Genomic DNA, 22,597 nt, shown 5'->3' on the forward strand with positions numbered 1-22,597 from the left:
GTTGCAATACGTAATTAAATGTATTAATTCATTGTCGTTTTACTGGGCATCAACCTGGTGTTTACGCCCGTATTGTCGGGAAAATAGACCTGAAGCGTAAATAAACGCTTCAGCTTGCGGTTACACCCATGCGAACCTGCATGGAGCCGGTGCAGACAGCGGCATAGATTAAAATCAGAACATATCTGTTGGATGTGGCGTGCGGGTCAAAGTCCCGTCTGATACGCTTGTGGTATAGACTCGAGGTTAGAAAGATAAGGAGGCTTGCTGGGGTTTGTTTTTTTTTGAGAAACTAAATGTGTAAATCCAGCTCTGATTCACACAGTGTGGGTGGGTGTGTGTGGGTTTGTGGGTGTGTGTCTTCCAAGCTGTGGTTTTGAGAATTACTCCACCTCCATGATGACATCAAATGTGACACCATGGACTCCCGCCTCTTTATCAGTCGCAGAAGCTGAAACACAAAAGTAAATTCAGAATCAGTATGGAATATGTGATTATATATGTATGAATGTGTGTATTTATGTATGTATATATGTACACATACATGCATACAATCAAATATTCTATACTGCTGACAATAATTCCGGGCCCATATGTATGTATGCAAACCAGCCACCGAGGATGCACAAGCCAGCGCATTCTTGGTGCCGGTCCCAAGCCCAGATAAATGGGGAGGGTTGCGTCAGGAAGGGCATCCGGCGTAAAACCTCGGCCAAATCAAATATGCGGATCATAAATCAGATTTACATACCGGATCGGTTGAGGCCCGGGTTACCAACAACCGCCACCGGTACTGTTAACCAGCAGGGTGCCGGTGGAAACTGTGCTACTGTTGGGCGAAGGAGAAGGAGAGGGGGAAGGCATGTCCAGAGGCAGCGGGAGAGGAGGAAGGGTAGGAGTGTGGAGGTGAGAGTCAGAACTTTGAATGTTGGCACTATGACTGGTAAAGGGAGAGAGCTGGCTGACATGATGGAGAGAAGGAAGGTAGGCGTACTGTGTGTGGAAGAGACCAGGTGGAAGGGGAGTAAGGCCAGGAGTATCAGAGGTGGGTTGTTCTGACCCCAGCTAGGTGTTACATTACTGTACTGAATACCTGCTCTGATGTTTATTAACTGGATTCTCTTCCAGGTGAGAGATGCACACACAAAAACTCTACTTAGAACAAGAGTCCCTCCTGCTCTCTTGAGACGACAGAACTGCCCATGTTTTGCTATGACGTTAGGTGTGCTGCCCTCTATTGGTTGTTTTAGGTACTGTTAGTTTCACCAGCTGAGAGTCAATTTTGTTCATCGTCCGTTTGGCTCGTTGTGAAGCAGCAAGCAGTGTGTGTGACATGCGGTCTGTTTTTCTTCGTTTGAACCCTGGAGTAGATATGTGTGTGAGTATCGGCACTTACATGTTAGTTCCAAAACGCAATTTTGTAAGTCAAGTTGCGTATTACTAGAAGACGTTTCTTGCTGTCTTGACGTTGCTAGCTAACCTATTTTAGCTAACTCAGAAGCTCATTCAAGCTGACAGCTCCCTAGCTAGCATCTGGCTAACTGACATATGTTCTCATGTTTGCTAAGTTCTCATGCTAGTTTATTGTCTGGCTGTCTATATCTGGATAACGCTAAAGAAATGAAGGTTATTGTTAATTGTGACATGTTATATTTCATGTCTGTGAATGTTCTCATTCACATGTTCTCATGCTAAAAGGCTAGTTCATGTAAGCTGTATGTGTTTAGTAATCTGTACCCCTTTGTTTGTATTTTCAGTTTTACAATGTTGAAACCAGTAAAGCCCCACTCTGTTGAAGTCGGGTTTATTGAGGATTCTTTTTGTTAGCTATCTGTCTAACCTTGCTCAGACACAATTGTGAGGACAGAATATGGGTTCAAACTCTTCTACCATGGTGTAAATGGGAGGAGAAATGGGGTAGGGGTAATTCTGAAGGAAGAGTATGTCAAGAGTGTGCTGGAGGTGAAGAGAGGGTCAGACAGAGTGATGAGTATGAAGCTGGAAATCGAAGGTGTATTGCTGAATGTTATCAGTGCATATGCCCCGCAAGTTGGGTGTGAGATGGAAGTGAAAGAGAATTCTGGAGTGAGTTGGATGACGTGGTGGAGAGGGTAGCCAAAGGAGGAGAGGGTGGTGATTGGAGCGGACTTCAATGGGCATGTTGGTGAAGGGAACAGAGGTGATGAGGAGGTGATGGGCAGGTATGGTGTCAAGGAGAGGAATGTGGAAGGACAGATGGTGGTGGATTTTGTGAAAAGGATGGAAATGGCTGTGGTGAATACATATTTCAAGAAGAGGGAGGAACACAGGGTGACGTACAAGAGTGGAGGAAAGTGCACACAGGTGGACTATATATTATGTAGGAGGCGCCATCTAAAAGGGATTGGAGACTGCAAGGTGGTGACAGGGGAGAACGTAGCTAGGCAGCATCGGATGGTGGTCTGTAGGATGACTTTAGAGACCAAGAAGAGGAAGAGAGTGAAGGCAGAGTCAAGAATCAAATGGTGGAAGTTGAAGAAGGAAGGCTGTTGTGTGGAGTTCAGGCAGGAGTTAAGACAGGCACTGGGTGGTAGTGAAGAGTTGCCGGATGGCTGGGCAACCACTGCAGAAATAGTGAGGGAGACAGCTAGGAAGGTACTTGGTGTCTCATCAGGACAGAGGAAGGAAGACAAGGAGACTTGGTGGTGGAATGAGGAAGTACAGCAAAGTACACAGAGGAAGTGGTTGACAAAGAAGAAGTGGGATAGAGAGATGAAGAAAGTAGACAGCAGTACAATGAGATGCAGCATGAAGAGAGAGGTGGCGAAGGCAAAGGAAAAGGCATATGGTGAGTTGTATGAGAGGGACCAATCTGGGAAGGATGTGCAGCAGGTCAGGGCAATGAAGGATAGAGATGGAGATGTGCTGACAAGCAAGGAGAGTGTGTTGAGAAGGTGGAAGGAGTACTTTGAGGGGCTGATGAATGAAGAAAATGAGAGAGAAGGTTGGATAATGTGGGGATAGTGAATCAGGAAGTGCGGTGGATTAGCAAGGAGGAAGTGAGGGCAGCTATGAAGAGGATGAGAGTGGAACGGCAGTTGGTCCTGATGACATACCTGTGGAGGCATGGAGGTGTTTAGGAGAGATGGCAGTGGGGTTTTTAACTAGATTGTTTGACACAATTTTGGAAAGTGAGAGGATGCCTGAGGAGTGGAGAAGAAGTATACTGGTACCGATCTTCAAGAACAAGGGTGATGTGCAGAACTGTAGTAACTACAGAGGTATAAAGTTGATCAGCCACAACATGAAGATTTGGGAAAGAGTAATAGAAGCTAGGTTAAGAGGAGAGGTGATGATCAGCGAGCAGCAGTATGGTTTCATGCCATGAAAGAGCACCACGGATGTGATGTTTGCTTTGAGAATGTTGATGGAGAACCATAGAGGAGGCCAGAAGGAGTTACATTGTCTCTTTGTGGATTTAGAGAAAGCCTATGACAGGGAGCTGAGAGAGGAGGTGTGGTATTGTATGAGGGAGTCGGGAGTTGCAGGGAAGTATGTAGGAGTGGTGCAGGATATGTATGAGGGCAGTGTGACAGTGGTGAGGTGTGTGGTTGGAATGACAGATGGGTTCAAGGTGGAGGTGGGACTACATCAAGGATCGGCTCTGAGCCCTTTCTTGTTTGCAGTGGTGATGGACAGGTTGACGGACAAGATCAGGCAGGAGTCTCCGTGGATGATGGTGTTTGTGGATGACATTGTGATCTGTAGTGAGAGTAGGGTGCAGGTGGAGGAGAGCCTGGAGAGGTGGAGGTATGCACTGGAGAGAAGAGGAATGAAAGTCAGTAGGAGCAAGACAGAATACCTATGCGTGAATGAGAGGGAGGACAGTGGAATGGTGAGGATGCAAGGAGTAGAGGTGATGAAGGCGGATGAGTTTAAATACTTGGGGTCAACTGTCCAAAGTAACGGGGAGTGCAGGAGAGAGGTGAAGAAGAGAGTGCAGGCAGGGTGGAGTGGGTGGAGAAGAGTGTCAGGAGTGATGTGTGACAGAAGGGTACCAGCAAGAGTTAAAGGGAAGGTTTACAAGATGGTTGTGAGACCAGCTATGTTGTATGGTTTGGAGACAGTGGCACTAATGAAAAGACAGGAGGTGGAGCTGGAGGTGGCAGAGATGAAGATGATAAGATTTTCACTGGGAGTGATGAAGAAGGACAGGATTAGGAAGGAGTATATTAGAGGGACAGCCCAGGTTGGACAGTTTGGAGACAAAGCAAGAGAGACAAGATTGAGATGGTTTGGACATGTGTGGAGGAGAGATGCTGGGTATACTGGGAGAAGGATGCTGAATATGGAGCTGCCAGGGAAGAGGAGAAGAGGAAGGCCAAAGAGGAGGTTTATGGATGTGGTGAGGGAGGACATGCAGGTGGTTGGTGTGACCGAGGAAGATGCAGACGACAGGAAGAGATGGAAACGGATGATCTGCTGTGGCGCCCCCTAATAGGGGGCAGCTTAAAGTAGTAGGAGTTGTAGATGTTCGTATATATACATATATATGTATATATGTATGTGTGTATATGGTGTGCATGTGTATGGATGTAAGTATGCATGTACGTATTTATGTGTGTATGTGTGTACTTATGAACCCATAGTCATAACAGACTGTAGTTACCTCTGGCTCTGGCTAGGTAGATGAGGCCCAGCGTGATGGTTGACAGCAGGTAAGGAGCTGCCACCACCAGATGATACATCAGTCTGGAGGCAGACAGGGAGGGAGGTTCAGACATGGGTGGGGCTGAGGGCGTGGTTAAGGAGAAATTCAGGGGTGTGGTTGAGTCCGGAGAGAAGTCTCTGTCTGTTGGTATAAAGCCCAAAAAAAATACTATAGCCCATTAGAAATTACAAACGTCAAATTAAAACTCTTAATATAAAAGAAAAAAATCCTCAAGGGCAAAATAGAAAAATCACACCAGTAATGCCTCTCTTGATACAAATTACCCCACCTCATGGAAGCTTTATATTCAGCATTAGTAAATTAAACCAAAAAGTGGAAATGTGCCGTCACCTTTCAGATTCCGAACGCCATCTTCTCATTTAAACCAAGAACGACTGTTTTAGTTCAGTCAGTTTACATCAGATTTTATTTCCTGTTGTCTGAAGTGTAGTCAATAGCAGATTTGCTGCTTATATCTGGGATCTATTTTGTGTTTGTGATACATTTACATGATATTGTGAAATGTTAGCTAGTTAGCGTGCTAGCTCTAGCTAGTACGCTAAACCAAAACAAAGCAAATGGTCTGCGGGACAGCTCCCAGTGACCATCAGTAGAAGACTATGGTTGTACTGGTCTACCCCCTGCTGTGAATGAGTGGCATTATCTGAATCAAGGAAGGTTGAATCAGTTCATCTGGACACGACATTTATTGACAGATACGTTTCATCACTCAACTAAGTGACCTCTTCAGTCTAAACTGACTGCAGGTGTCCCCACCCTTATAAACAATAGAGTACAATACAGTGCCTAACTACCGAAACCAACAACCAGTTTCAAATGCAAATATGGGTGTCACCATTGATCATGTGTACTATTCACAGAGGTTTCGGGATTGTTGCAATCGCAGCATTGCGAGATGGCGACAGATGTACTCTTAGCCCCCTCGGTTCGGAGATGGTTGTTCCCTCTTCACATGGATGGGCTCTTTGACTCCCCATTCAGACCATCGTTCCTCCCTATCAAGGATGTGCACATCTTCATCCCTGAAAGAGTGTAGATGGTGTAGACCAGTGTTTCCTAACCCAGTCCTCAAGGAACCCCTATCCGGCACATTTTCTTTGCAACCCTGAATAGGTACCTGTTTGTAGTTATTCAACCAATCAGCAATGAATTATGTCAGCTGTTGCACACCTTGCATAATTAAGTGCTGTGAGATGATTGGTTGAGTAAGTACAAGCAGGGCTCCCTATGCAGGGTTACAATGAAAATCTGCAGGATAGGGGGTCCTTGAGGACTGGGTTGGGAAACGCTGGTGTAGACTGTGGAGTCCTGGTCTGACGTGTTAGCTCTCCTGTGTTGTGTCATCCTCTTGGCCAGCGTCTGTTTATTTTCCCCAATGTACAAGTCACAGCAACCCACCTGGCACTTAACAGCGTACACCATATTGCTCTGTTTGTGCTGGGGGACCCTGATCCTTGGGGTGGACCAATTTCTGGCGCAGCGTGTTTTGGGGTTTGAAAGCAACTGAGACGTGGTGTAACACCGTCTCAGCTTTCCCGACACTCTCGCCACATATGGAATCACCACTGGTTTAGGGTTAGGCAGCTGTTGTCCTTCTCCACTCTTCGTTTGGCTTGTGCGGCTTGTTTGGGCGTCTTCCTGGCTTTGGCAAACGGTCAGTTAGGATAACCACACTTAGCCAGGGCCTGTTTAATGTGGGATTTCTCCCCTTCCCCGACCGCTGTGTCGGTTGGGACGTTGTCAGCTCGGTGGTCCAGCGTCCTGATGACTCCTAGTTTTGTGCTCCAGTGGATGATGAGAGTCAAACTTAAGTACTGATCAGTATGTGTTGGTTTACAGTAAACATCAACAATCAGATGTCCCCCATCACCAACTGTAATTTCAGGGTAAGAATTCTAAACTGTCATGTTCCTCATCCTCCCTGGTGAACTTGATGTGGTGTCCACAGACTTCATGTGTTCGGTGAAATGTGCTACATCCTGAGATTTAATTTTAACCCAGGTGTCGTCCACAAATCTGACGCAATGGCTAGGTGGTGTCCCTGGATAGGACATCAAAGCTTTTTTCCACTTCCTTCTTAAACAAGTTGGCTACTACAGGTGAGACTAGGGAACCCATAGCACACCCAAGCCTCTGCCTATAGTACTGCCCCCTGTATGTGAAGTACGTGGACTGGAGACACAGTTTCAGGAGCAGACACACTTGGTCAGTGTTAAGGGTGATCCTATTGCTACGGGTGGGGTTGTTTTGTAATTTCATACGGACTACCTCCACTGCTTCATCAACAGGAACGCACGTGAAGAGAGACTTATCATAAGAGATCATTGTTTCATTCTCCTCCACAATGATGCCCCTCACCTTATCCACAAAATCCATAGTGTTCTGAATGTGATGGTCATTACTGCCTACCAACGGGTTCAGAATAGATGCATGAAACTTCAAGATGTTGTACATCACTGAGTTAATCATACAAACAATATGTCATAGTGGCACATCCTGTTTATGTATCTCAGCTAAACCACACAGACTAGGTGTAGCTTCCCCTGGGTATAATCTGTGGTGCAAACTGCTGTCAGCAGCATTGTCCTGTTCTAACAGCTTCCGATAAGTTATCACCCTTTTCTTGTAACCACTGCCTGGATCTCGTTTCAGGGGCTCATAAGTATTTAGGTCGCTAAGTAACGTCGTACATTGCTCATCATAGTCTGTCTGGTTTCATCTGCCTCTGTCCGCCGTAAGGATGAGGATGCTCTTGTCCTTACTGAGATTCGTGAGAGCTTTCCTCTCGTCTCTACCGGCGTTGGACGGCGTGGCGCCTTCGCGTCGCTGAGGCAGGCTGAAACGTTCGCCCGCCGTGGCTCCACTTCCGGTTCCGCCATGATGTTCTCATGCCGTGGCTGTGTGAGCAGTTCCACTAGAGGGGTTTCCCTGGGCGTGACGGCAAGACCCGGCCCCTTAGCAAGGACGCCAGTCTCCGCCCGGGTGAGCTGTCTGTCGGACAGAGTCCTCACCCACTTGTCCGCATCGGCGTCCGTCTCTCTGTGTGCCGATGTCTCTGGCGTGCAGGCAGCAAGCAGGTGGAACTTCTTTTGCTGCCTGGTTTTCGAGCTAGACGAAATCACGCCGTTGGAAAGTGGTCTCATCTAGGCGCGACGTGAGTCTCCGTTGGAGCTGCTCCTGTTTGGCCTTCAAAGCGTCGACAGTAAAACTGGTTCGTCTCACCCGTTCCTTCAGCAGCTGGCTCCGAGCCTTCTGCGGGATCTGGTGAGCTCGGTGGCCCTTGACCGAAGACTTCATTTGCAGGCTCTTGGGCGTAATCCCGCTCCGTCTGCACCCGAGGTTGACTCTCGGGTGGTTCCTGTAGTCTGTCGTTTTGCTCGAACTCACGCACAAGTGTATGGCAACCCTCGCAGAAATGAGTCAAAATGTCGTGATGCGTGCTCAGTAATTCAGGTACCCCCCAAGTTAATGGGCACGCCTATATTTGATCATGAAACTGGTCGTTGGTTTTGGTCGTTACACATCTGTCGCCATTTTACAATGCTGTGATTGCAACAATCCCTAATACTTGGTGAATAGTACACGTGGTCAGTGGTCACACCATAAGAAACTGGTCGTTGGTTTCGGTCGTAAGGCACTGTATTGTACTGTATTGTTGATAAGGGGGGGGGGGTACCTGCAGTCAGTTTAGACTGAAGAGGTCACTTGGATGAGTGATGAAACGTGTCTGTCAATAAACGTTGTGTCCAGATCAACTGATTCAACCTTCTTTGGTTTACTCACCTTGATTATTGAGCAGCATCAAGACTTTATCTGAATGTGTCGCCTGGTGCTGAAAACACCCCGGTGCTCTGTAAACCGCCGCTGGATGTATAAAGGTTAAGACTAATACAACTTTCAACTTCCAAGTTTATACAACTTTGTGAAGCGGCATGGCTCAGGAGGTAGAGCGGGTCGTCTAGTAATCGGGAGGTTGCTGGTTCGACCCCCGGCTCCTCCAGAGAGCGTGATTCAACTCCTTTGGATAACCATGACCTGGATGAATGAGAACGTTCCCAGACACACCGGTGTCTCCTAATCAAGTTCCTCAGCAAAGACCCTACTGGTTGATTAGTGGGATCAGCTGTGTAACTGCTTGGTTGGAACACAACCCTTCACCCGCACTGGCCCTTTCTGGATAAGACTGCCCACCCTGCCCTAACTGCTCCTGATGAGCAGGTTGGCACCTTGCATGGCAGCCTCCACCATCAGTGTATGAATGTGTGTGTGAATGGGTGGATGTGAGGCGTACACTGTAAAGCACTTTGAGAGGTTGGTAGACTAGAAAAATGCTACATAAATGTAGCCCATGTACCATTCTTTACCATTTTATTGTGAAAAGATTGCATGATTAATATACATTTTACTTTTTGGTAGTTTGAAGACGTCATAAAAGCACCTCTCACAGTCATCCGGCTGCCGGGTGACTCTCCCACATTAGAGACTTGACACTTGTAGAGACCTTCATTAGTCTTGGAGACATGGTGGATGGTCATCTGTCCTGTAGACTCTGTCCTGATGAGAATGTCATCTTTATAGAAATCAGCTGAGAGACTGGAAGGAGGCGTCTTGGTGCTACAGCGCAGAGTCACATCGTCTCCCTCCATCACAGGAAGGACGGGACTCTCCAGGATCACAGGACCGTCTGAACAACGAAGGAAGAAGAAGAAAGCCACTTTATTTTTGTCATTGTACAGTCACAACGGAATTTACTCTCTGCATGTAACCCATCCTATTGTATAGGAGCAGTGGGCAGCGCCCGGGGACCAACTCCAGTTCTTCTTTCCATTGCCTTGCTCAGGGGCACAGACAGGAGTATTAACCCTAACATGCATGTCTTTTTGATGGTGGGAGGAAACCCACGCAGACACGGGGAGAACATGCAAACTCCACACAGAAAGGACCTGGGACGGCCTGGGGTTCGAACCTAGGGGCTTCTTGCTGTGAGGCAACAGTGCTGACCACTGGGCAACTGTGCCCCCCAAAAACAACAAAGTACAAAGTACAACAACAAAAAAGTGAATGATATTAAAAAAAAAATCTGAAAAACATTATTTCAAGAAATCCCATCACTCAGAAGAAATATGGGCTCAGATATGGGCGTTTGCATGGTGGGACACTGGAGATGAGGCAGGGTTCCCAGATCTTTTCAGGAAATCATCTTCCGGGACTTTTCCAAGACACTTTCCATGACTTTATCTTGGATATCCATGTCAGGCGTTACTGCTAGAAGGCCATATTATTCAGTATTAACCGTCAACGGAAGTCTCAACACTCATGAAATGCAGACTTCACACACTGATGTCCCATCTTAACAAAAATGCATACATCAACGCATGGATAGAAATATGTGATCTCGGCTAAAAATTGCTAAACTATGTTTAAGCTCAGTGGGTAAGGACAAGATTTCATAATCCAACTTTTCTATTTTCAATGACCTCAATCACATTTCCAGGACATTTGATAAATTTGATCATTTTCCCATGACGGGATAACAAGCCTATACATTTCCAGGTCTTCCCAGCATGCGGAGGGGTGCCCTGGTGAGGATAAAATTGCTACCGTGGACGATCAAATGGACCACGCTGCTCCTGTCCCCCGAGTCGGACTGGCACCAGTACGCTCCGCTGTTCCATGGGTAGGCGGCGCTGATGGAGCAGATGTTGTTTTTCAGCGATCCCCAGTCCACCTTGCATCTCTGCAGTTGTTTCACGCTGGTGTTCCTCAGTACTGTCCATCCGGTCCTGTTCCAGTCCGCCTCACAGCTCATCTGCACAGAGTCATGCATGAAGAGCTGACGGCTGCTGGGTATAACTCGTATGGAGGCTGCCAGATGCTGATCTAAAGAAAGAGAAGGGGGGGGGCGGTAAAAGAACAATTTTCGCCGCGCTTTGCGTGCGCGAGTTTGATCGCGGGATCATTTGTCTTCATTCGCGTTGCTCGCGCGAGTTTGGCCGCAGGATCGAGTGCGCGAACCCGCGACGATCAGCTCGTCCTCCGTCTCCTGACTCAACGGGACGCCAGGACGTCCGTGACGTCAGGAGAATCTCAACGCTGATAGGCTTTCACAACACAGCGTCACGCGAATTTCTCCCTCTAGTAATCAGTGGTTCTCGACCTTTTTGGGGTCCTGGACCCCCTGCGTATTTTTGATCTACCCTGAGGACCCCTCCACCTGATCTTGGGGGAGGGGGGTTGCGATTTGATAGAAACAGTAGAAACTGCATTTTAAATTGCATTATAGCATTTATTCACTCTTTGGGGGCAAAGATAAGAGCTTTCAGTTGTAACTTGGATATAGTTAACAAAACAGAATTCTTATGCAGTAACTTTCAGATATATGTAACAAAACAGAATTCTTATGCAGTAACTTTCAGATATATGTAACAAGACAGAATATGTATTCAGTAACTTTCAGATATATGTAACAACACAGAATATGTATTCAGTAACTTTCAGATATATGTAACAACACAGAATATGTATTCAGTAACTTTCAGATATATGTAACAACAGAATGTTTATGCAGTAACTTTTAACAATGCAAACGGGAGCGAGATCTCTTATTAAAATACAATAAATGACACTTGTGAAACAGATGTAATTAGAGAAAACAGTCCTGTTACCCTTTATAGTTTAGGTAGATAAAGGTCTCAGTCACATTTGAGTAAAATAATCCTATTTCTATAAATGTCATAGGATCTTTTTTTAAAGATATTTTATTTTCACGGACCCCTTGCAATTACACCACGGACCACTAGGGGTCCGCGGACCCGCGGTTGAGAAACACTGCGTCTAGTTGATTATTTTCAACCCCCGCGCCCGGGTAGCGTAGCGGTCTATTCCGTTGCCTGGCAACACGGGGTCCGGTGGTTCGAATCCCCGTGTTACTTCCGGCTTGGTCGGGCGTCTCTACAGACACAATTGGCCGTGTGTGTGCGGGTGGGAAGCCGGATGTGAAGAGTAGGGTAATGGGCCAAGTACAATTGGGGAGGGGTGGGGAGATGTTTTCTATTCGCGTCTTTGCAGTGACTTTATGTGTAATCTCATCGCGCGCAAAAAAAGAAAAAAAACTGCTCCGGGTTTGGTGTGAACACAAGAAAAACCATGGCGGGTTTATTAGATGTATAAATATTCTTTCTTAAAAGTTTCTGAAGGCCCAGGGTTTTTTGTTGTTGTCTTACTTGTCGTGTTCATATAGGGATGTGTGCTTTTGTATGCTGTATGTATGATGGCGAACGGGGAAAAAAAACACTTAAATGTGGTGTTACCTGCAGCATGTCCTCTAAGGATGAACAACAAAGTCTGCACTACACAGAAAAGGAGACAAAATGTTTCAGTATTTTCTTCATACTGGTATCGTACCACTACTAATGCTACTACTACCACTACTACTAATGCTACTACTACTAACCTTCTCTGTGGTTTGTCACCTTGTCGTGGTGGAGAAGCTTGCGTGGATCCCAAGAGCAATGCCATCTGGAGCTATGCTCCTGGTAGGGTCACCCATGGTGAGGTCAAGGGGGAGGTCCCTGACAAAGAGCAATCCAACCAAGACCTCAACGGTCAGAGATGATGGCTGACTTTACGAAAGCATCACAACGGCTGGGAAAGCGGATGAAGGCTGCAGCAGAGATGGGCTCCCAGTCATCTTGGACTCCATGCCACTGGATCCTGACCCAGATCTGTCAAGGACTGTGCTGGCTATCTATGCACCAGTCTCCCCATGTTAAGTCACGCACAGGCGTCCTCCATAAAGGGAATCCACCCTAACATCCCGGATTAAGTCATATGGTGACCAGCAAGTGGCGATGGGGGAAGGATTGTGAGATCCAGAAGCTCCTAGTCATGAGCCAGCACATCAGGCGGTGTGTGCTAGATTCAGTCGCTGGGCTCTTGGAACGAGGTAGAAAGAGCCCCTGTGTAGCTGCACTCACGACTGAGCAGCCGTCTTTAGGATCCACCCTGCTCACCCCACCTGGGGAAGGGGCTAGAAAATGGCCCTAAAAACAGTCTGCCTCAAACCTTCTGATTGGATTACTATGACCAGAGGGGTCACTACATGCGGTCAGAAACACAAAAACATGAACTTTGGAGCCTAGAATGTGTGCATACTGATTATAGTGCAACCAGTGACAGACCGGAGAGGACTGCGATCATCGCTAGAGAAACAAAGAGATGCCGGATTGACATAGCTGCCCTTTCTGAGACCCAACGGGCAGACAAAGGACAACTGAAGGAGGAGGAGGTTGGCTACACTATCTTTTGGAAAGGAAAAGCTGCTGATGAGCCCAGGATCCATGGTGTTGGATTAGACATCAGGAACCTGATCATCAGCCACCTGTCTGAACTTCCTGTGAGAATCAGTCAGTGTCTCATGACCATCTGTCTGGTGCTTGCCAATAACCAGATGGCAACAATTTTGAGTGCCTATGCCCCTGCTTTAGACACTGAAGAGGAAGTAAAAGAGACCTTCTATGCCTGCTTAGATTACACACTGTCAAGAATCCCCAAGAAGGATAAGATTATTCTCCAAGGAAACTTCAACAACAGGGTTGGCCAGGATCAACACCTCTGGAAGGGCACTGTAGGAAAGGAAGGCATTGGGAGCATCAACTCCAACGGAGTTCTGCTTCTTAGCAAATGTTCTCAGTACGACCTCACCATCACGAACACTCTGTTTCGCCAGAAAAATAAATTTAAGGCATCCTGGAGACGTTTCACTTCAAACAGTGGCATCTCCTTGACCATGTCATTGTATGAACCAGGGACCGCCGTGACGTGAACATCACGAGGGCCATGATTGATGCGGATGACTGCTGGACAGATCATCGCCTCATCTGCTCCACGATGTCCATCAAACTCAAGAGGAAGAGGAGGGTTCAGAAGAAGCAGATCTGACCAAGACTGAACCTTGAATGCCTGAATGAAACTGCCACCCAGCAACGACTTCAGGCATGTCTTGGGGAAGCCCTCCAACAGGAGTATCCTGATGACATTGAGAAGCACTGGGACTTGCTCAAATCCACCATCCTCGACACCTGCAAAACCACCCTTGTGTACAAGTCCAGAAAACACCAGGACTTGTTTGATGAGAATGACATAGAGATAGAACAGCTCATCTCCAAAAAACGAAAGCCTTTCATACCTGGGAAAATGATGTAACCTGCAAGGCTAAAAGAGTGGCTCACTCCAGAGCCAAGGCGGACATCCAGAGATGGGTGAGGGAGCTTAAGAACTCTTGGTGGACAGAAAAGGCTCTGGAAATCCAGTGACTGGCAGACTTGGGTGACACCAGGGGCTTTTTCAGCACTCCTAAGGCCGTCTATGGCCCAAGCAATCACGGCTTAAACCCCCTGCGCTCAAAGTACGGGCAGGACCTGCTGAAGGACAACAAGTCCATTAATACCTGATGGAAGGAGCATTTCCAGGAACTCCTCAACCACAACAGCACAGCTGGACCAGACATTGCCAGCCACATTCCCAGAGTCCCATCAGAGAAGACACTGGGGAACCTCCCACCATGACAGAGATTCAAGATGCCATCAGAAGTCTTAAGAACAACAAGCCCACCAATCCAGATAGGATCCCAGCTGAGATCTTAAATGAAGGTGGACCAGAGCTCCTTTATCACATCCATGCCCTCCTCCTCAAGGTCTGTGAAAAACAAGAACTTCCCTCAGAGCTCAGGGATGCTTTAATAATGGCCATATTCAAGAAAGGGGACAAGGCGGAATGTGGAAAACACAGAAGCATCTCACTTCTGTCAACAACAGGCAAAAGTCCTCACTCGAGTCCTCACAAACCAACTGTTACCACTGGCTGAGGAAGTATTCCCAGAATCTCAGTGTGGCTTCTGCCCATCCAGAGGTACAGCAGACATGATATTTATAGCATGCAAACTCCAGGAAAAATGCCGTGAAAAACGGCAGCCTTTGTACATGGCTTTCATAGACCTTTGACTCAGTAGACCACCAGGCTCTGTGGCACATACTATCAAGATAAGACTGCCCTAACAAATACATCAGAATATTGAGGCTTCTACATTACGGTATGCCAGTTAGAGTACTCAGCAGCAGCAGCTCTGAATCAGAGCACTTCACTGTGGAAACAGGGTTCAAACAGGGATGCATCATCGCACCCACCCTGTTTGCCATCTTTATTGCTGCCATGCTCCACCTCATTGGCAAAGATCTGCCATGGGGTATCTCAATCCTATACAGAACTAACAGCAGGCTCTTCAACCTTAACAGATTCAAGGCCAAGAGCAAAGTCAGCAACACCACCATCATGGAGCTTCAGTAAGCAGACATCATCATCACAGCACTCTCCGCAGAAGACCTCCAGGACATCCTCAATGTTTTTGCCAAGGCATACAGAGCTGTGGGTCTAGCATTAAACATCAAGAAGACCCAGCTCCTATATCAACCTCCACCCAACCAGCCATCTACCCAGCCCACCATAAATGTGGACAACAAAATTATTGAAAACGTTGATCACTTCAACTACCTCAGCAGCCTGCTGTCCTCAAAAGCTGACATCGACTCTGAGGTCAACCATCACCTGAGTTGTGCCAGTGGCACTTATGCCAGACTCAGGAAAAGAGTCTTTGAAGACTGAGTCCTAAAGGCCTAAACAGAACACCTGGTCTAAAAAGCTGTTGTTCTCCTGCTCTCCTGCTGTATGGAGCAGAATCATGGAACACCTACAGCAAGCACCCGAGAGCCCTGGAACAATATCACCAAAGATCCTTATGAAAGATCCTGAGGATCAGCTAGAAGGACAAATGCACCAACATCAGCATTCTGGAAGAAGCCAACATGACTAGTATCACCACCACAATAATGCAGCACAGATGAAATGGACAGGCCATTTCATCTGCATGTCCAACACACATCTCCCCAAACAGATCCTGTACTCCCAGCTGAAGGGAGGTCAGTGAGCTCCCAGTGGGCAAAAGAAACATTTCAAAGACAATGCCAAGACCAGTCTGAATAAAGTCACCATCACATCGAGCAACTAGGGACACATTGCACTGGATAGGTGCTCCTGGAAGAAATTGTAAATGGACTGCATTCCGTGGAGGAAGGAGCTGCACGTCATGAAATGGAACTCCACTGTGCTGTGGAGAAAAAGTGACATCACCGCAAGGAGAGAGAAAAAGGATCAACCACCACCAAGAACCACCACCACTTTCCCCTGTCCACACTGCATCAAAGTTTATGGATCACGGATTAGTAAGCCATCTGAAGACCCACAAAGAGATAACCCAGCGGAGAGGACAGTCATACTCGCTTCGAGTGACCGCCAATGACGATGACTACTACTACTATTACTATTACTACTATTACTACTGTTACCACTGCTACTACTTCTACTGCTATTTCTACTACCACTCTTATTACTACTACTGCTACCACTAATATTACTACTACTACAACTACTACTAATAAATGGTAAATGGACTGCATTTTATATAGTGTTTTTCTAGCCTACCGACCGAAGTGCTTTACAGTGTACGCCTCACATTCACACACACATTCATACACTGATGGTGGAGGCTGTCATGCAAGGCGCCAACCTGCTCATCAGGAGCAGTTAAGGGTTCAGTGTCTTGCTCAAGGACACTTCGACACACTGTCCACAGGAGCTGGGGATCAAACCAGCGACCTGCCCATTACTAGACAACCCGCTTTACCTCCTGAGCCATGCTGCCCCTACTACTACTACTACAACTACTATTACTACTGCTACTTCTACTACTACTGCTGCTTCTACTTCTACTACTACCACTACTATTACTGCTGCTGCTGCTAACTAGTACTACTGCTACTGCTGCTGCTACTAGTAGTACTACTACTACATGGGAGGTAGTATTATCCTCTTCTAACATGGCACAAGTTAGTCATGATTGTACTTCTTGTATTGACTTCTGCATCTCTCTATTCCTGCTAATCCAAAAATCAGTGACTCGTCAAACCGGAAGCCACTTGACTTGTTGTTTTCAATGCACACTGGCTCCCCACTGATTTCTGAGTAAGTTTGCAGGCGCTGCTGACTACTTTCCAATAAAACAGCTGGTTTAACCTCACGTGACATCGCAGAGGCTCTACTTCTTCATGAACGAACACACCGTCTCAGCTCTATAAGCACTAATGATAAAAGGTCATTGTTCATTTACAATCCATGACCAGTTTACGAGGAGGGAAAAACAATAACTACCACTCTGGTATTCTATAATATCCTGTATTTTCTTCTTGCTTCTATAAACTTGATTTAACATTTCATTGTATTTTTGATGGCCCTGGGCTTTCATCTACAGTATTATTCTTTCAACGTCTTGAGTAGAGCACTTTTTTGATTTTATTCCTAAAAAAGATACACAGACTGTACCAATGATTATTACAAAATAATTATCAATTACAAAAAAATATTTCTACTGTTACTGGGACCATTTATAGACACTATGAGCATTACTTCACTTTTGGGGACCCTTGTTGCCCTCAGAGTCCATACACTTTTTCACCAACGGTTACCATGACTTCCAGCTTCATTTCCATGACAGAAAAAAAACAGGAATAAGGAACAAGGAACACGTTACGGGTCGTTTCATTTCATGTGCAGAAGTACATGAAATGAAATATTGCTTCCTCCAACCTACAGCAGTGCAGAAAAAAACAGGCAAGTTTTTTTTTAGAGTTCCTTGTAACCAACAAATGATGTGGAAGTCCATCTGCATTTCAAATCCTGTTTAAGAGACACTCTCCTCAACAACTTGTGCAACAAGCCGTATTGACTTCCTGTCCATCTGAAGACGCGTTGACAGACACGTTGACCGATGGAAAATCTAACAAAATTACAATTTGCCATAACTTTTCCAGGACCTGGAAATTGTATTTTTAAATGTACTGACTTTTTTAAAAATTTTTATAAACTTTATTTTCCAATTTTCAAGTTTTTTTGGAACAGGTATACAAAGCACACGAACAACAACAACAACAACAACAAAAATAAACATGCAGGAATCCCCCCTCCCCCCCAAGGCTCAAAAAAAAAAAGGACTACGCAGGGATTTCTTATTCCAATTCCACATAATAACCATATTTTTGAAGAAAATATAAAGTTGTACACATATATCTATAAGTATTTTCGTTACAACCAGGTAAATAAAAAGTACATTCAATAAAAGGGAAACCCTTCAATAAAGTCTATGAAAGGACTCCAGGTCAAAGTAAAGTTTTTGCGGGTTTTACATATTTTATATCGGAGCTTTTCTAAAGGTAGAAAGGACAGCACCTCCCTCAACCACTGCAAAAATGATGGCGCTTTATTTGACTTCCAGTTAAATAGGATAAGTCTGCGTGCTAGTAATGAGGCAAATGCTAGAGCATTTGCCTGCAAAGTTGTGACCTTACAGTTAGGGGGTGGTATGCCAAAGACGGCTGTGTGAAAATCGGGGGTTATGGTCTGTTTACAGATATGTGAGAATACATTAAATATCTGTCCCCAGTAAGTGTTGAGGGAGGGGCATGCCCAGAACATGTGTCCCACCGAGGCTGGACTATGACTGCACCTCGGACAGCTAGGGTCTGTGGTGGGAAAGATTCTGGCAAGCTTGTCCCCCGAGTAGTGAAGACGGTGAAGCACCTTAAACTGAATTAACCCATGTCGTATACACAATGAAGACGTATGAATACGAGTTAAGCTGTCCCGCCATGCCTCTTCAGAAAGCTCTACACCCAAATCTCTCTCCCATGCAGTTTTTGTTTTGTCCCAGGATATCTGTTTCAATCCCTGTATCAATGTGTAAATTATAGAGACCCGTTTTTTCCCAAAGGGATCCTTCTCTAGAATAACATCTAATTGGCTCCTGGTTGGCAGATACAGAAATGAGGGAAACACTTCCTTGGCAAAACTACGGATTTGAAGGTATCTAAAAAATGGGATCTGGGTATGTTATGGTCTTTGGTAAGTGTTTCAAATGAGGTGAATGTTCCATCTTTAAATAGATCACAGAAAAACACCAGTCCATTTCTATGCCAAAGTTGAAATGTGTTATCTAACACAGATGGCAAGAAGAACTGATTATTTGCTACTGGAAAAAGACCGCTAGCATGCTTTAATCCAAAATGCCTCCTAAACTGGAGCCATATCCTAAGTGAAGCTTTAACCACTGGGTTTGTTATTTGTATGTTACGATTATGTGGTAGTGGAGAGGTGAGTATCGGTAAAGGATTGGATAAGAGTTCCATGTGAACCCAATCTGTACCCTGTTGATTCTCATATGTAAATGCCCAATGTAAAAGTTTTACAATGTTCGCAGCCCAGTAGTAACAAATAAAGTTAGGCAAACCTAATCCCCCTGTCTCCTTAGGGACCTCCAAGTATATTTTCTTCATCCTGAGGTTTGAATTGTTCCAGATGAATGATGAAATTAATCTATCTAATTGTTGAAAAGTTGTCTTAGGTATGAATATGGGAATCATTTGAAAAAGATAGAGAAATCTGGGTAAGACTGTCATTTTAACTATATTAATGCGGCCCGCTAATGAAATTGGTAGCGTTGACCACTTTTTAAAATCTTGTTTTGTTCGTTCTATTAGTGTTTTAAAGTTATGGTTATATAACCTCCTCATTGTATGAGTGACTTTGATTCCTAAATATGTAAATACATTATGTTCAAGTTTGAATGGAAAGCTAGAGTAGTCTCTATCAGTGTGGTTAATCGGAAAAAGCAAGCTCTTTGAATAATTTATCTTATAACCTGACAGGCGACCAAAGTTATCCAGGGTAAGTAATAGTCTTGGTATAGATTCTATTGGGTTGGATATATATAACAACAGGTCATCTGCATAAAGTGATACCTTATGCAATTTACCACCTCTTGAGATACCTTTAATGCCATCCTCTGCCCTAAGAGCTATAGCGAGTGGCTCAATTGCCAAATCGAACAAGTAAGGAGAGAGGCTGCAGCCCTGTCTGCAGCCCCTGTGGAGTGAAAAATAATCAGAAATAATATTATTCGTCCGCACTGCGGCTGTCGGTGAGCAATACATTATTTTAACCCATGCTAGGAATGTGAAACCAAAGCCAAACCTTTCTAGAACAGCAAATAGATATTGCCATTCGATGCGGTCAAATGCCTTCTCAGCATCTAAAGAAATCACTACTTCTGTCTGTTCTACGGAATGTGGTGTGTATAGTACATTAAATAGGCGGCGCATGTTATAGAATGACTGCCTGCCTGGTATAAAACCAGTTTGATCAGGGTTAACAACCGTTGGGACAACAGTTTCAATACGGGTGGCCAAGATTTTTGTAAGGATTTTGTAGTCACAATTCAACAAGCTTACAGGACGGTAGGAGCCACACATTAGGGGATCTTTTTCTTTTTTAAGTAACACTGATATGATTGCCTGCATCATAGTTTGGGGCAATTTCTGTTGGTTAAAAATTTCCTGATACATCAGGTTAAGTATTGGTGCCAGCTTGGTAGCAAATTCTTTATACATTTCAATTGTGAAACCATCCGGACCTGGTGCTTTGTTGCTCTGCATGGATTTAATTGCTTGTATCACTTCCTCTGTTGATATCTCTCTGTCTATCTGTGCTCTGTCTTCAAGGGAAATGTACTGACTTTTACGGGTTTTTCATGACCATGTCAACCCTATGCCCTACGTTCTCTCTCTTTTTTAAAATATAACAATGTTCTATGTAATGAAAAAACACAAACTGAATTTTTAAAAACGTGAAATAAAAAGGAAAAAGAAAGAAAAGCAATTGCAGTAAAAGGGAAAATAAATATAAGCATAAAGAATCATTAAGTCACAGAATTGCCCTACGTCTCTTACTAACCACTCATTGCCAAACCTGACGTCACTCGGCTTCATTTCTCCAGAAAAAAACAAAACTGCCTCAAAACATTCACACGAACACATACTTACACAGCACAAGGCAGAGCAGGGTTATCTCCATCGGTTCTTGCGGACTGTTATTTTGCTGCTGCCACCAAAGAACAGGATGACAACTGATAACGGAGGTCTGGCAGAGTTTATATCCACAGGAAGGATTTACCACTTCCTGTTCATGTCTAAGCATTTAATTTCTGCCCTTATGTATCTGCCCCTGGCACACTTTAAGCCCAAACTATCATGGACCAACCGCCAGTTGTAGGCTTAGCACTACACTGCTCTTTACAAATCCCCAGCAGGACCTGCGGACTCATTTCAGTGAAGTGAGGGTCTTCTGCCGATAACTGCAATACGTCAGCAATCGGTCTCTGATTTAGACGTTTCTGTTTGTGATCTGTATCATGATTATCATCATATCTATTATTGCTACGGGTTTACGATATCTTGCAAAAAAGAAAACGTTCCATGCGTTTGCAGATGTTGGCAATAACGGAATCACGCAACTGCACTTATATGACATTTAACAGTAAAATATCAAGCTATCATATAGATTTTCTTAAGAATCTATCTGCTAAATACACAAGTAAGCCTACCCATACAGACCTGTAAGATATATTAGAAAAGTTGAAAGTGAAAAGCCTATCAGATAGTGGAGTTTTTTTGAACTGGAGCTCATTCGCGTCATGTTATGCCTGCCAACTGGACATTAAAAGCATTGTATGATACAGATGAAATGAGCAGTATAACAATCAAGATGCGTCTTTGAAATCGTCTGGAAAGCCATTAATAAGATGCATTACAGTGACATAAGGGGCCTCTTTAGATGCAGCCTCAAAAACACGCCAGTCAGTGCAGGCCTGCTCTGACTGCACTGACTGGAGTGATTTTGAGGCTGCATCTACAGACCTGGACGAACTAACTGACACTGTCACATCTTACATCAGCTTCTGTGAGGACATGTGTGTGCCCACCAAAGATCCCCCCCCCCAATTGTATCCGGCCAATTACCCCACTCTTCCGAGCCATCCCAGTCGCTGCCCCACCCCCTCTGCCAATCCGGGGAGGGCTACAGACTACCACATGCCTCCTCTGATACATGTGGAGTGACCAGCCGCTTCTTTTCACCTATCCTGCAGATTGTCTTTGCAACCCTGAATAGGTACCTGTTTGTAGTAATTCAGCAGTGAATGTCAGACGTTGCACAACTTGCATAATTAAGTGCTGTGAGATGATCGGTTGAGTAAGTACAAGCAGAGCTACCTATGCAGGGTTACAATGAAAATCTGCAGGATAGGGGTTCCTTGAGGACTGGGTTGAGAAACACTGATCTAGGACCTGTACGCCTCCAGAGTCAGGGCATGGAAAAATCACTGCAGACCCCTCACACCCTGAACACGACCTGTTCCAACGTCTCCCCCCCGGTAGATGGCACAGAATACTGTACACCAAAACCATCAGACACAGGAACAGTTTCTATCCCCTCGCGGTCACACTTATTACAGTTAGCTCACTGTGGCACTGTGCAATAACCCTAGAACACTATAATGTCCACACTGTACCTACAAATCACATGTACTTATTTTAGTCTAAAATAAAAGTGCAATATAATTCACTTTCTACTGTATATCTGAACTGCCTGTATACCGTACATAAGAAAATCCACCTACTTAATATATGTATATAAAGTAACGTTTTTTATCGTTTATTTATCTCAGCACTCCTTGCACTCTTGACTTCTTTGCACTATTTGTTTCCTGTTTACAGTTCGCAGAGACGGTTTCACCTCCTTGTATATATTACTGAAGATTACAGCGTTGCTATTCTGTGTAAGTACATCGAGAGCCACTAAATCGGAGCCAAACTCCTTGGACGTGCAAACGTCCTTGGCCAATAAAGACGATTCTGATTCTGAGGTCATCCGCTGGGTGGCGCTCTA

At 45.1% G+C, this 22,597-nt stretch overlaps 1 protein-coding gene across 2 annotated transcripts; it reads right to left on the bottom strand.

The window, feature by feature from the left end:
* Positions 1-341: 341 nt before the first annotated feature.
* LOC130130898 (carcinoembryonic antigen-related cell adhesion molecule 20-like) lies at positions 342-20,753 on the bottom strand. Of its 2 annotated transcripts, none has more exons than XM_056300755.1 (5): positions 20,695-20,753; positions 10,313-10,591; positions 9,150-9,395; positions 4,649-4,831; positions 342-451 (listed from the first exon to the last, which is right to left on the bottom strand). In XM_056300755.1, the coding sequence occupies exons 1-5, from the start codon at positions 20,723-20,725 to the stop codon at positions 384-386; spliced, it is 807 nt and encodes a 268-aa protein (XP_056156730.1). In that variant the 5' UTR covers positions 20,726-20,753; the 3' UTR covers positions 342-383. The 2 variants fall into 2 exon arrangements, with proteins under 2 accessions (XP_056156730.1, XP_056156731.1); XM_056300756.1 differs by having other exon boundaries at positions 10,313-10,586; positions 20,695-20,750.
* Positions 20,754-22,597: the final 1,844 nt, after the last annotated feature.

This window comes from Lampris incognitus, chromosome 20 (genome assembly GCF_029633865.1).
Source record: "Lampris incognitus isolate fLamInc1 chromosome 20, fLamInc1.hap2, whole genome shotgun sequence".
Lineage (NCBI taxonomy): Eukaryota > Metazoa > Chordata > Actinopteri > Lampriformes > Lampridae > Lampris > Lampris incognitus.